Below are 12,935 nucleotides of genomic sequence, written 5' to 3'. Positions count from 1 at the left end.
GGGGGCAAGTTGAGGGCAGAGTGAAGTGATGGTTGTAAAGGGTGATGATGGGGAGAATGCGGGGAGGGGGGAAAAAGGGTGAGACGAGAGGGGTGAGGAGCAGAGAGTGGGGTGGAAAGACAGTGGCGTGAAAAGAGAGTGGTGAGCAAGCAGGGGGGGGGGGACAAATAATCACACACACACACACACCTCCCATGTGTTGTACAGGTTGATGATGTTGGGCCACGATGAAGGATCGGCCGGAATCTGTGGTAGTGAAAAGGGGGATTCACGTGAGACGAGTTTGTACTGAGCACCCCATGTTCCCTGAGCACCACGTCAAGTTCACCATGAAAGCCGCACACCCACCCACACACACACACACACACACACACACACAGTCCCTGCTCACCTTGAACTGCTGTCCTTTGAGGGCCGTCTTCCAGAGGGAATACAACACAAAAACACCGCACACTTGGATCTGCAACATGGAAGGAAAGCAAACAACATTCACACATCTGTGAGCGGACAACGTGGGATAGAAACACAGTGTGCTAAACCAATCCAGCCGCCAGTTGCCACACTTGCGCAATTGGCAATCCACGGCACACAAACGCACACATACATATGCATGTGGCTCACCCGTTGCTCAAGCGTGGCATCAAGCATGTCTGTGGCAGCGTGGCACATGGTGTCCAAGACCTAGACATCATAACAACAGTCGAGCACAATGAGGAGGGAAGGAGATGACAGCAGCACGAATGCAACCAAACACTCACACACATGTACAGGCAAATGCAGACACACACGTGTACAGGCAAACGCGCAAATGCAGACATACACACATATGCACATATGCGCACACACACCGTGCGCGCACACACCCATCCACCCACACACGCACACGTACACTGACCAATTGTCGCTCCATTTGATCGTTGGCGGCAAGGTGCACTGCGGAGAAGGAGAGCTGGCGCCAGGCAACGGAGAATTGCTCAAAGGTCGGCACGCCATCCCGCGGCGCAATCTGCCCTTCCAACAACACCAAGTCTTGTCGACACGCCTGCAGCCTCTCCATCCTCGTCGCTGTGCTCAACTCTTGCTTTTGCTTCTTGCTTCCAACCACGAAGCAACAAGTCGAGCAGCAAGCTGCAATCACACACTTCAAGCGATCGCAAGTTGTGGCGATTGGTGAATATTTTGGGTCAATAATCGGCAGTGTGGCGGAAGCTGATGACGGTGGCGCGTGGAGCGATACAAAGACAGGGAAGACGATGGACAGCCACAAGGACCAGCTGGCAAGAAGGAGGGGGATGCAGAGTGGCCATGGTGGTGGTGGTGGTGGCGGTGCTGGGGATCGCGGTGGAAGTGGGCGCAACAGTGTGAGGTCGAGTGGTGGCAGCAGCAGGGCACATGTTACGAGCCGCGGGAACCGCAATCGTGGTGACGATGACGACGACGACGACGATGATTGCCATGCTTGTGATGACATGGACAACACCTCCATCCGCCTTCAACACGCAAACAGCTTCAACATTCAACAGAGCGTTGGCAACAACAATGAATACTACGTCGACGACGACGCCGATGACGTGGAGGATGGCAGCGGCGCCAACGACGACGATGGAAGAGCGCCACTCCTGGCCAAACAGCGAGGGCATATACAGCAGGACATCTATGTCGTGGAAGAGCCGACCTCGCCCTCGTCTTCCACAGACAGAACAGCAGGCGGTGGCGCGCAAACGGAGGTGGACAAGCTCCTGGATGCTGTTGGCCTCACCCGCAGCCAGCGCAAGACTTCCCTCATCGTCCTCGGGCTCTTCTGGTTCTTTTCAGGTGGGGTTTGCGGCCGGGTGGGGGGGAAGGGGGAGGTGGTGAGTGAGTGTGGGGTGAGTGAGTGAGTGGTGTGTGTGTGTGTGTGTGAGGGAGTGAGTGAGTGTTTGTGTATGTGTGTGTGAGGGTGAGTGAGTGAGTGTTTGTGTATTTTGTGTATGTGTGTGTGTGTGTGGATGAGACTTTTTGTTTTATTTTCGTGTCCCCATGTGTTTTGCTGCAGCTGTGTCCACCTCACTTATATTCTCGCTCCCACTCACGTTAAACAATCCTACGCCACAGGCGTGGAGTATGCTGTGATCCTGCCGACCATCTGGAAGTTTCTGCAGGCGCTTGGGATGGACCACCGCTGGTTCCTGGGCCTCACCATCTCCGGCATCAGCATCGCCAGCATGATCAGCAGCCCCGTTTTTGGCCTCTTCGCCGACGCCGGCGGCACGAAGAAGCTGCTGCTTGCCGCGGGCGTGTTCATGGTGTGCGGAAACTTTGTGTACATGATCGCCAATGACGCGTACTGCGTGCTTGAGTCGCGCTTCCTGTGCGGGCTGGGCAACGGTGTGGCTGCGGCCTCCTTTGCGTACCTGGCCCGCGTGAGCACGCGCGAGGAACGCACGTCTGTCATCGGCACCGTCATCATGTGCCGGCAGCTGGGCATCCTCGTTGGGCCGGGCCTCAACTTTGCCTTTGAGGGACTCCGCTTCCACCTCGGCCCTTTCCTGGTGGACAGCCTGTCCGCGCCAGGCGCCATCATGACGGTTCTGTGGACGGTCTCGCTGCTCATCAGCGCGTTTGGATTCCACGACATCCAGCGCCTCCCGCCGGGCGAACGCGGCACAGACGCTGGTGTCGGCAATGGTGATGGTGGTGCACATGGTGATGGTGTTGGCAATGATGCGGTGCAGATTGGGTCTCGTCAGGAGAAGCACGTTAATGGGTCAAAGGCCCGGGTGGTGAAGGGGGAAACGCGCAGCGAACGCGATGCGTTGCTTGCAAGCACGAGCGAGCGATTTGGGGACAAGAACAAGGCCTCGTATGGCAGCACGAAAGGGAGCGTGCAGGGCGGAGGCAGTGGGGCGGAAGACCGAGTGGTGGGAGGCGAAGAGAGCCTTGCTGTTGGCATGACGCGCGTGCAGGAGTACACGCAGCTGCACGTGGTGGTGCTGTTCCTCGTGCAGTTTCTGTGCATCTTCAACCAGGTTGGCCTTGAGACGTGGGTCACCCCTTTCACGCAGCAGTACTTTGGGTGGTCGGAGACGAACAACAGTATCATGTACATTGTTGTTGGCGCGGTTGCCATTGTCTCGTTTGTGCTCGTGCGCGTGCTCACGTCCTCGTTTGGCGTCACCGACCGCTGGATCATCGGTGCCGGCATCGGTTTCGAGTTCACGGGGTACGTTTGGGGCGGGGGTATATGGTTTGTTTGTTTGTTTGTTTGTTTGTTGGTTTGTTTGTGTTGTGTTGTGTGCTGTGTGTGTTTGTTTGTTTTGTTTGTTTGTTTGTTTGTCTGTCTGTTCATTTGTTTGTTTGTTTTGTTTTGTTCGTCTGTGCACCTGACCAAGTCGTGCTTGATCACTGACAACTTTCCCCCGACGTGCTCACCACCTCCCCTCACTGTCCGTGTTCCTGTGCCTCCACCTTGCTTGCACACCACAGCCTGGTGCTGGCGATATCTCTGCTCTCCGTTGCGCAGCCACACACGCAGCTCGCCCTCATCGCCTTTGTCTCCTCCTGCGCATGCATCGTCTTTGGTTAGTCATCATGGTGGTGGTGTGGTCGTCGTGATGATGGTGGTTGCTGCGTGTATGAGAGAGCGACGACAATTTGGACAAGCCCTTTGTTGGGTTTACTTTCAATTCAGCTCACTCACACACTCACACACACACGTCCTCTCTCGTGCAGGCTTGCCGTTCCTGTTCATCCCAGCGCCGGCCATCCTGTCCAAGCTGACACGTGAGCGGTACCTAAGGGTTTGGACAGGGCCTGCGCCGCACACGGGCCCAGACAGGCATAGCCTTATATAGGCTAAACTAGCCGGCGCCGGGCCTGATGAGGGAGGCTGCGTTTTAAAGGAAGTGGGAAGCTGTCCATGCTTTCGTTGTTAACTCCGCCCCCCCCCTCCTCCCACTCCCTTTTTGGCAGGCACTATGACAGTGCTAGGTACCTCCAAGCCGTATCCCCTCTATTGATTAAAGCTAGTTTACAATTGCACACTTGAATCAAGGGACAAAGATCGTTCGTTTACTTGTTATGGGTGTCGGTGACAATGGTGATAATGGTGACAACGGTCCAACCCTCAAATACCACACAACGTGCATACACACACTCGCACATCATCATCATCATCATCATCATCATCATCATCATCATCATCATCATCATCATCATCATCATCATCATCATCATCATCATCATCATCATCATCATCATCATCATCATCGAGCAAATATAACGGCAAGCCAGCTTCTCTCGCATCAATTAACTTGTGACAAGCGGTCAATGGAGCCCACATATATACATACACAATCGCACAGGTAACCAAGGCGTCTGCGGTGCATCTGTTGCCTGTTGTTGTCATCGAATGAATAACCTTGCGGCACAACATGCAGCCAGCGTGATCAAGGGCGCGGCCGGGGCGCCATAGCCGTCCGACCCGTCCTCCAAGTGCACGCAGAGCCTGACAAAGAAGACAAACACGAGCAAGTTGCACAGCTGTGCGAACGCAAAGAGGCCTTTCCCACGCGCAAAGCGCTTGCCGCGTGCGCGCCACATTCGCGCAGCAGCCACCAGCAGGGTGTACGCCGTCACGCCCGTCGCCAAGAACATGGGGATGGTCACATTCCACCACGATGTTTCCAAATACCCGTCAACCTGTACATGGGCGTGATGTGGTGGTTGAGAAGTGCAAGCGTTAGCTGAGGGAGAGGGCAGTTACAAATAGTTGGGAGGGGGCGAAGTGCAGACGGATCGCTGTACATGGCAAGCAAACTCACAGACGCATGAGCACAGCAGACGAATCAACATACACACCCGCCATGTAAGAGCGTGAGCACACAACAAGCATGTACGTATGTGCAAGCATCCCATCGCGCGCACTGCTTCACCTTTAGTCCAAGGAGAATGGCCCACAGCAAGAGGCCTGGCATGTACAGGAACACGATGAGCTCTCCCCCAAGCCCAAACATCGCCCGCCACCAAGACACCCAGTCACCCTCATCCATCTTCTTCGTTGTCGCTTGCTGCTGGTGTGGGTCGAGTGAAGTTCGGACAATTGGTAGAAATCTTGTGCTGATTTTCAGCACCGGTTATCAGCCAAACAAGCAGTGTGGTGAAGCAGAACGCGACAAGAAGCACACCACACATCGCACGCATCACACATCACACACATCAAATTGCACACCGCGCACCACACAAGCATCATGTCGGCGCGTGCGCACGCTGTGATCGAGCAAGCGGCAGCCACAGGAAGGATACGGCTGACGGATCTGGAGCACCGCGTCTTTGCCCTCCTCATCGATGTGGTGCGCGCGCTGTAGCGGTGGATGTGGTGTTGATTGCATCAGGAAGGCCGCGCACGTGGTGTGTGTGTGTGTGATTGTGTGTGTGATTGTGTGTGTGTGTCTTATTGTGTGTGTGTGTGTGTGTGTGGTTGTGGCAATATGCTGTGTGCTACACCTTTCTGACAGCGCTCACACACGTACACACACATAACGCGTGCACACATACACACACATACACGTACGCATGCGCACACGTACACACGCGCATGCGCACCCATACGCTGCAGGTTCAGCGCTTCCATTTGAAGGACACGTTGCGCGTTGCGGGTGGCTGGGTGCGCGACAAACTGCTTGGCCGTGAGTCCCTGGACATTGACATCACCACCGACAGCCTGTCAGGCTCCGATCTCGCCCTTCACATCGAACAGCTCCTCAAAGAGAAGGTGCGCCAAGGAACAGTGTGCGTGTGTTTGTGTAGGGAAGGAAAGAGAGTGTGAGAAGCTGCCATGTGTGGAGTGCATACGCGGGTAAGATCGTGTATCATGTTGTCTGACAGGTGTTTGTGCGTGCCTCCTGTGTGATTGCTTTGCTGTGCCGTGCAGAATGAGAAGGATGCAGCGCGGTTCAAGATCTTGCCTGTGCCAGAACAGTCTGCTCACTTGCAGGTTTGCAGACATGCACCGCATTGTGTGTGTGTGTGTGTGTGTGTGTGTGTGTGTGTGTGTGTAGGTGTGCGTACACAAGTGCGTATGCATACGTGCGTGCGTACACGCGTGTGCACGCACGCGCGTTCGCTCGTTGTGCATGCTCGCGCTTTTGTGCAACAACTCACCTTGGCGTGTTGTGGCTGAATCATCGCCGTGCCATCTCAGGTGTCCACCATCAAGCTTTATGACCTTGAAATCGACCTCAACGCCCTTCGCACAGAGGTCCTTATCCACACTCATGCTTGTCCAGTGTTGTGTCACCCACCTCCTATCCCCCACCACAATCAGACGCATCACATAACGCCGCATTGACTACGCATGCAAGTGTGTTGCTGATTCATCCATCCCCCAACCGCACACGCTCACCACCATTGTCATCCAACCAACACTCTCTCCCATCCTCATCCCCATCTCCGTCCCTGCCGCCGCCTGCACCAGGTGTACGACCCCGAGAGCCGCATCCCAAAGGTGTCACCGGGCACCATCCTGGAGGACACGGCACGTCGCGACTTCACCATCAACGCCCTCTACTACAACATCAACCAGGACGCAATTGAAGATTTCACCGACACGGGCCTTAGCGATCTTGACCTCGGCCTCGTGCGCACGCCCGCAGACCCGCTGCGGAGCTTCAAGGAGGTGTAGTTGGCTGGCTTTGCTGCTTTTGTGTCTGTGTCTGTGTGTTGGGGGGGGGGTCTGGGTGTCTGGGTGTCTTTGTGTGTCTGTGTGTGTGTCTGGGTGTCTTTGTGTGTGTGTGTGTGTGTCTGTGTATGTATGAACAAGAAGCATGCCCTCATGTTCATCGGCATCCCATTCGCAACCTCCCCACCCGTGTTCCCATCACCGCCCGCCGCCAATGGCTACAGGATCCACTGCGCGTGCTGCGGGCGATCCGGTACACGGGCCGTTACGGCTTCAAGCTCGAAGACGCCGCCAGGCACGCCATCCTTGACCCGCAGGTGCCGTTGTGGTTGTGTGTGTGTGTCTGTGTGTGTCTGTGTGTGTCTGTGTGTGTCTGTGTGTGTCTGTGTGTGTGCGTGTGTGTGTGTGTGTGTGCGTGTGCATGTGTGCGGCGATTGCGTTGTGTTGCAGTTCCTACACACGCGCCTCATGCTCTTGTCCTCGTTACCCATGTATGCAGGTGAAGGAATGTCTGCAGACGAAAGTGAGCAGGGAGCGCTATGGCATCGAGGTCGACAAGATGTTCAAAGCAGGTGTAACATCATGTGTTCGTGTGACTGTGGTGCTTGTTTTGACTCAAACACGCCCCGTGCGTGCCACACCCTCTCCACCATTCCTTCATTCATTCACCCCGCCACCACCCGTCCACCACCGCGCCCAGACCACCCCCTCGCGTGTCTGTCGCTGCTGTGCAATCTCGGTCTGTACGATGTCGTGTTCCACAGCCCGGCAGAGTACCACCGCGACCCTACAATGCAGGTGTGACAGTGTGCACGTGTGTTGTGTATGATTGTGTATGATTGTGTGTGTGTGTGCGCGACATGAGGAGCACCAGTGCGCAGTCAAGTGTTGTGTCCGCTGCTGCGAGTGCCACGTTGCACATGGTGTGTCGTGCTGCAGCATGACATCCACTCGCACTTCCACGAAGCATCACTGCGTACCCTCATGTCCTCGCCTCACCCCATCCTCGCCACCACCTGAACCCCCCCCCCACCACCTGGGATAGATGGTGCCCTTCCCCTACTTCCCCGTCCCGCTGCGCATGATTGAGCCGCGGCTCGTCATGGAGGCTTCGCTCGAAATCGCGAACCGCGCCAACAAATCCATCGTCGCAAAAGCACAGGTCTGTGTCTGTGTCTGTGTGTCTGTGTATGTGTGTGTGTGTGTCTGTGTGTGTGTGTGTGTGTCTGTGTCTGTGTGTGTGTCTGTGTCTGTGTCTGTGTCCTGCGTTACTCAACCCTGTCTTGGCTTCTTCCGCCTTGTTGTGTCGCCCCTTGGCTCCGTGTCACGCCACCCACTGCTTCATCCATGCGTGTGTATGTATGCACAGGACGGCGACCACCACGCCGTTCAGACGGTGCTCCTGTCCGCGTTCTTTTCTCCTCTTTGGGGTTACATCTGCAGCCAGGACAAGAAGGTGTTGTGTGTGTTGTGTCTGTGTGTGTCTGTGTGTGTCTGTGTGTGTGTGTCTGTGTGTCTGTGTGTCTGTGTCTGTGTGTGTGTGTCTATGTCTGTGTGTGTGTAAATGCAAACGTCAAGCAGATTGATTGGCACGCTCGTGTGTTCACACCAACCAAACCACAACACCCCCGCGCATGTGCATGCGTGCAGGTGACACACCGGAGCATCGTGTACCACATGCTGCGCAGGGGCATCTGTCTGTCAAAGGCGAGCGCCGAAATGATTTGCCACATGCTCTTCAGCGCACAGCAGTTTGCAGAGGTAAGGTCAAGCTGATGGCGGTGATCCCTCTTGCTGATGGACATGAGGTGTGGACATGCCACGGGTGACACGTTATCACTCACTCGCTCACTCATACACACGCTCACAACGCAGGTGTCTCGGCAAGTGTTGAAGTTGTACGTGGAGAAGCACGAGGAAGCTACAGCACCGCTCCCCGACGACCAGCAGCAGACACAGCAGCAACAACAGCAGCAGACACAGCAGCAACAACAGCAGCAGGGCGACGTGGACTTGGGTGACCTGCCCGCGGATGTGCGATTGGCCATTGGAAAAGCAATGGTGACCGCTGGCGAGCACTGGCGTGACGCAATCATCCTCTGCGACGTGTTTGCGCGCCATTTCCACGCATTTGTGATTGAGCGGTACCTCCCATCTGCACTCCTCATGCCATGGATCGAGAAGTCCGGCCTCGTTGGCTGCTGGACCTGGCGTCCGCTGCTCAGCGGGCGTGACGTCATGACTATCCTTGACATCAAGGGACCCATGGTTGGGCGCCTCGTGCAACGCATTTCGGACGAAATGCTGCTGCAACCGCGCATGACGCGCGAGGAATGCGAGCAGTGGCTGAGGGACAACGTGCAAGCCCTCATGGCAGAGTGTGACGTGGACAAGAAATGATGATCTCGTGTGTGTGTGTGTGTGTGTGTGTGTGTGTGTGTGTGTGTGTGTGTGTGTGTGTGTGTGTGTTCGTGTGGTCATTGGTCATGAGGCTATTCGTTCGTCATGTATTGAACCCAATGAATTCAGGGAAGCAAGCACGAAAACAACAGACATGAAGGTGTGACTTGAAACGAACGCAAATGCGGCAAGTAAGTGAAACAGCATGGTGATGAAGGAAGGACGCAGTTATGCGGCAATACAGGAAACTCAAAGTGCAAGAAACTGAACGCAACGATTGACACCGGCGGCACACATACAGCACAACAACAGACATGCAAGTACACAAGTCACAAGCTACTTACAGACACGTAGCACACACACACTCACACACTCACACACACACACACATCACACATCAGACCCCTTGTCCACAGGCGTGAGGAAGAGGTCTTCACGAAGGAGGTTTTTCAGCTCGTCCCGCACATGCTCCTTCTTTCCAGGACTGGTTACATCGTCCACCATCCGAGAAATGAGCGTTTCGCCCGCAGTGGCGGCGTCCTCTACGTCCTGGAGCAGATATCCGGCTGGATGGGGCCGGTAGGAGGACAGGTGGGCGTAGCTCAGCACGAGATGGTCGTACTCAATGCCCTCAATCTCTTCCTCCACCTCGCCCAGCATCTGTGCGTGCGTGTGTTTGTGTGTGTGTGTGTGTGTGTGTGTGTGTTGTGTGTGTGTGTGTGTGTGTGTGTGTGTGTGTGTGTGTGTGTGTTTGTGTGTGTGTGTGTGTGTGTGTGTGTGTGTGTGGATGAACGGGAGAATGTGAGGACTTGGGGCATCACCAACGAACAGCAGTGCAGCACGCTACTTTCCTTCACGCACACCCATAAACACAAACAACACACACAACACAGCAACCGCCACAGCTCACCATGTCCAGGGCGAGCCAGGCATGCTCCTTGTGTGTGGCAGGGCAGCGGACCCACAGATCAATGCACGTATCGCTCACAATACGGCCCAAGCACTCAACAGAGGAGAGCAAGCCAAAGAACCCTGTCTGCCACAGGCTCGTGCCAGGCTTCAAGCACTGCACGATGCGCGACTGCACACGCGGGAACACGCCAGGAGGGAAAATCATCCCGTGGTGTTGCGCAATCTGCAGGCGGCGGCCGGCAAACACTTGAGAATCGTCCTTCTTGGCCCAAAGGCGTGCTTCCTGTTGCTTCTCCTCCAGACGGGGTAGCACCACGAACACACGATCATCACTTCCGTGCATGGCGGCGTCCTCTTCATAGCACAGCAGCATGCTGCTCAGCACGTCCACCACGAGGTCTGGATCCAACACCCGCCCAAACACGCGCTGCATCTCCGAGAACACCACGCGCCCTTCCGTCGCTCGCAAGTGGACGGGGAAGTGGGCCGGTGCCAGCGCTGGGCCAACCACTTTGCTCAGCAGCCAGGACGGGGAGACAAAGATCTGGTCGGCAAGGGATGGGATGGACTGGAACCACAAAATGTCCCCACGCACGTGTAGGTAGCTAAAGCGTGTTGGTATGGGGGGGATGGGGTGAGCGATGGTCGTCGTAGGTGTTCGTACAGCAACCAAAGTCAGGCACATATGCACACACACACAGCACACACACACACACCTGAGCGCCTTGAAGAAGACGTCTTCGTTCCAGCCCTCAATGGTTTCAATGCCAGCAATGTTCTTGGATATGAAGAACAACAGTCGGTGCAACTGCCACAGCCCTTCATCCTCCTTTCTGCACAGTGCAAGCCCTTCGCCAATCAACTCCACCACTTTGGGCACCTGGATGTCTCGTTGAACGACCTCCAGCCACGCCGCGTGAAGCAAATCGCGCAAGTGATGCATGCAGGCACCGCCCAAGTCATGGCAGTTGAGAGGGATCACATGTGGATGGATGCGCATCGTGTCACCAAACCACTCCTGCAGTCGTCGGCTCTGCAACAGCGCATCGCCACTCGGAAACTGCATTGGCGGCAAAGAGACACCAGAAGCATGTGGTATAGCTTCTGCTGCTGTCTCCACCAGCGTGTTGTGCTCGTGTGGTTTGTCTGCCTTGGTTCCAACAATGAACACGTGCGGTGGATGCGCTGAGCGGTGCACGGCTTGGTGCAGGCGCGTCTTGATGAAGCGAAGCCAGTACAGCACAGACGCCTCCACATTGGCTTGGTCTTTGGACAGGTCCACGCACACGACGAAGACGGCGTTGTGGTCCGCAAACAGCAGCTCGTGCACCACATGGTACTCCACCTGCCCAGCAAAGTCGTACACCCGCAGCTTGCATGGCGGGAGCGTTGTTTCGTGACTGGACAAGTCTTCGCCCCCTTCTGCTGCGCCAGCTGGCGATGGTGTGAGGGAGACGCTGCCAGACGACCTGCCCCTCTTGAGTGCAAAATCGTGCATCTCAATGCCGGGCGTGCGCTGATCTGGGCGATCGGGCTCGTCATACGTTTTGCGACGGTGGCGTCTCATGGTGTTGAAGAAGGTCGGAGCCGACTGAAGTGTGTCGATGAGGGTGGTCTTGCCAATGCCGTAATGGCCGCACACGAACACCTTCGCGGTGGACAGCGGCACGGAGCCGTGCTCAAGAAGTGCTTTAAGCTCTTTCTGGCGCTGCTTGTTCCGTTCAACGGCAGACTTGATGGATGATTCAAGTCTGCCTGAAATCGAGTTGCTGTCAATGCTGTTGAATTACAACCATAAGACGAGTGGTGTGAGAAATTGCGCGAGTGTTCAACATGAAATGAGCGTTGAAGTAAGGTCAAGGCAACATTCACATTGCTACGAGGCACTTGCAGGGTGTATCACTCCAGTAATTAGGAGTGACATGAGAACATGTGCCATAAACAAACCGCTTGACGCATGCAGCAAAACAGGCACAGTCACCACGCACAACTTACTAGAGCGATGTCAGCGTCGTGTTCACCTTCAGTGCCTCCCCAATCGCCTTTCCCCCTTCAGGTCCAAGATCGTTGCGGTCAAGGCTGCATGGTGCATGTGTTGTGGTTATCATGTGTGCGTATGTGTGTTCATTCGCATACATGCATGCATGTGTGTGTGTGCAAAGTGTTGATGTGAGTGAGTGCCACATCGCATCAGGCAATCCATCAAAGCATCGTGCACCACATCCCTATCCAAAACACACCTGCACAAAACACACAACTACCACCATGTCACATTCACAAATTACGTTATGTTACTCCACAACACACAACCCCCATAGTGTGACAACATCTTGTCAACCAACATCAACCAACCTCTATCTAGCTCAACACTCACATCCACACACCCACACCCCCTTTCACTATCATGATCACCATGCCACTGAACCACAAGTGCAAATCAATTACACAACATGCACACTCACATACACTCACACACACACACACACATAAAACAAAACAGGTGTGTCGTATCGTCTCACGCTTGTCAACACACCACATCACTGTCTCACCCAGACACATCAACACCACATCAACACAACAATGTGCCCACTGCCACCCACACAAACACACGTGCACCTGCACACGAATCGGCACATATTCACGCTCAGGGCCACGGCCACAACAACACAACTCACTTGAGCGATGTCAGCGTCGTGTTCACCTTCAGTGCCTCCCCAATCGCCTTTCCCCCTTCAGGTCCAAGATCGTTGACGCGAAGGCTGCATGGTGCATGTTTTGTGGTTATCATGTGTGTGTATGCGTGTGTTCATTCGCATACATGCATGCATGTGTGTGCATGTGTGTGTGTGTGTGTGTAAAGTGTTGATGTGAGTGAATGTCACATCGCATCAGACAATCTCATCAAGGCATCGTGCACAACATCTCTGTCCAAAACTCACTTGCACAAAACACACACTACCACATG

The 12,935-nt window shown here is 55.1% G+C and overlaps 5 protein-coding genes across 5 annotated transcripts in view; 2 read left to right on the top strand and 3 right to left on the bottom strand.

Moving 5' to 3' along the window:
- PTSG_07350 (uncharacterized protein) overlaps nucleotides 1-1,142 on the bottom strand; it is a gene marked incomplete at its 3' end in the record, with an annotated part of 2,119 nt that extends 977 nt beyond the window's left edge. Inside the window, exons 1-4 of the mRNA XM_004990790.1 lie at nucleotides 896-1,142; nucleotides 622-681; nucleotides 392-460; nucleotides 190-246 (exon numbers count right to left, since the gene is read on the bottom strand). Coding sequence (XP_004990847.1) covers nucleotides 190-246; nucleotides 392-460; nucleotides 622-681; nucleotides 896-1,057 — 348 coding nt within the window. The 5' untranslated portion in view covers nucleotides 1,058-1,142. The remainder of the gene's footprint in view (nucleotides 1-189; nucleotides 247-391; nucleotides 461-621; nucleotides 682-895) is intronic.
- A 111-nt stretch (nucleotides 1,143-1,253) lies between these two features.
- Nucleotides 1,254-3,998, top strand: PTSG_07349 (uncharacterized protein; the record flags this gene model as incomplete). The annotated part of the gene is made up of 5 exons (XM_004990789.1): nucleotides 1,254-1,815; nucleotides 2,095-2,655; nucleotides 2,878-3,258; nucleotides 3,712-3,762; nucleotides 3,952-3,998. 5 exons carry the CDS (start codon nucleotides 1,254-1,256, stop codon nucleotides 3,996-3,998), a joined length of 1,602 nt encoding a protein of 533 aa, XP_004990846.1.
- A 224-nt stretch (nucleotides 3,999-4,222) lies between these two features.
- PTSG_07348 (uncharacterized protein) lies at nucleotides 4,223-5,076 on the bottom strand. Its single transcript, XM_004990788.1, has 2 exons — nucleotides 4,914-5,076; nucleotides 4,223-4,680 (listed from the first exon to the last, which is right to left on the bottom strand). The coding sequence occupies exons 1-2, from the start codon at nucleotides 5,028-5,030 to the stop codon at nucleotides 4,384-4,386; spliced, it is 414 nt and encodes a 137-aa protein (XP_004990845.1). The 5' UTR covers nucleotides 5,031-5,076; the 3' UTR covers nucleotides 4,223-4,383.
- A 34-nt stretch (nucleotides 5,077-5,110) lies between these two features.
- PTSG_07347 (uncharacterized protein) lies at nucleotides 5,111-9,058 on the top strand (the record flags this gene model as incomplete). The annotated part of the gene is made up of 12 exons (XM_004990787.1): nucleotides 5,111-5,330; nucleotides 5,597-5,752; nucleotides 5,912-5,974; nucleotides 6,182-6,238; nucleotides 6,455-6,655; nucleotides 6,883-6,975; nucleotides 7,158-7,230; nucleotides 7,359-7,456; nucleotides 7,704-7,820; nucleotides 8,028-8,114; nucleotides 8,309-8,419; nucleotides 8,534-9,058. Exons 1-12 carry the CDS (start codon nucleotides 5,229-5,231, stop codon nucleotides 9,056-9,058), a joined length of 1,683 nt encoding a protein of 560 aa, XP_004990844.1. The 5' UTR covers nucleotides 5,111-5,228.
- Nucleotides 9,059-9,155: 97 nt separating this feature from the next.
- The window catches only part of PTSG_12575 (uncharacterized protein), an 8,844-nt gene continuing 5,064 nt past the window's right edge, over nucleotides 9,156-12,935 (bottom strand). Inside the window, exons 5-9 of the mRNA XM_004990786.1 lie at nucleotides 12,646-12,729; nucleotides 11,966-12,049; nucleotides 10,687-11,748; nucleotides 9,969-10,575; nucleotides 9,156-9,718 (exon numbers count right to left, since the gene is read on the bottom strand). Of these exons, the coding sequence (XP_004990843.1) occupies nucleotides 9,449-9,718; nucleotides 9,969-10,575; nucleotides 10,687-11,748; nucleotides 11,966-12,049; nucleotides 12,646-12,729 (2,107 nt within the window). The 3' untranslated portion in view covers nucleotides 9,156-9,448. The remainder of the gene's footprint in view (nucleotides 9,719-9,968; nucleotides 10,576-10,686; nucleotides 11,749-11,965; nucleotides 12,050-12,645; nucleotides 12,730-12,935) is intronic.

Source organism: Salpingoeca rosetta (genome assembly GCF_000188695.1).
Source record: "Salpingoeca rosetta unplaced genomic scaffold supercont1.22, whole genome shotgun sequence".
Classification (NCBI taxonomy): domain Eukaryota; class Choanoflagellata; order Craspedida; family Salpingoecidae; genus Salpingoeca; species Salpingoeca rosetta.
The sequence above is the reverse complement of the archived record's forward strand: the minus strand, read 5'-3'. Positions and strand labels throughout refer to the sequence as shown.

Excerpts from the sequence above, each read along its gene's own strand:
- PTSG_07348 (XM_004990788.1), bottom strand. The coding sequence starts at position 5,030 with ATGGATGAGGGTGACTGGGTGTCTTGGTGGCGGGCGATGTTTGGGCTT. Across the intron at positions 4,681-4,913 it reads CCATTCTCCTTGGACTAAAG|GTTGACGGGTATTTGGAAAC; the intron begins GTGAAGCAGTGC and ends GCCCATGTACAG.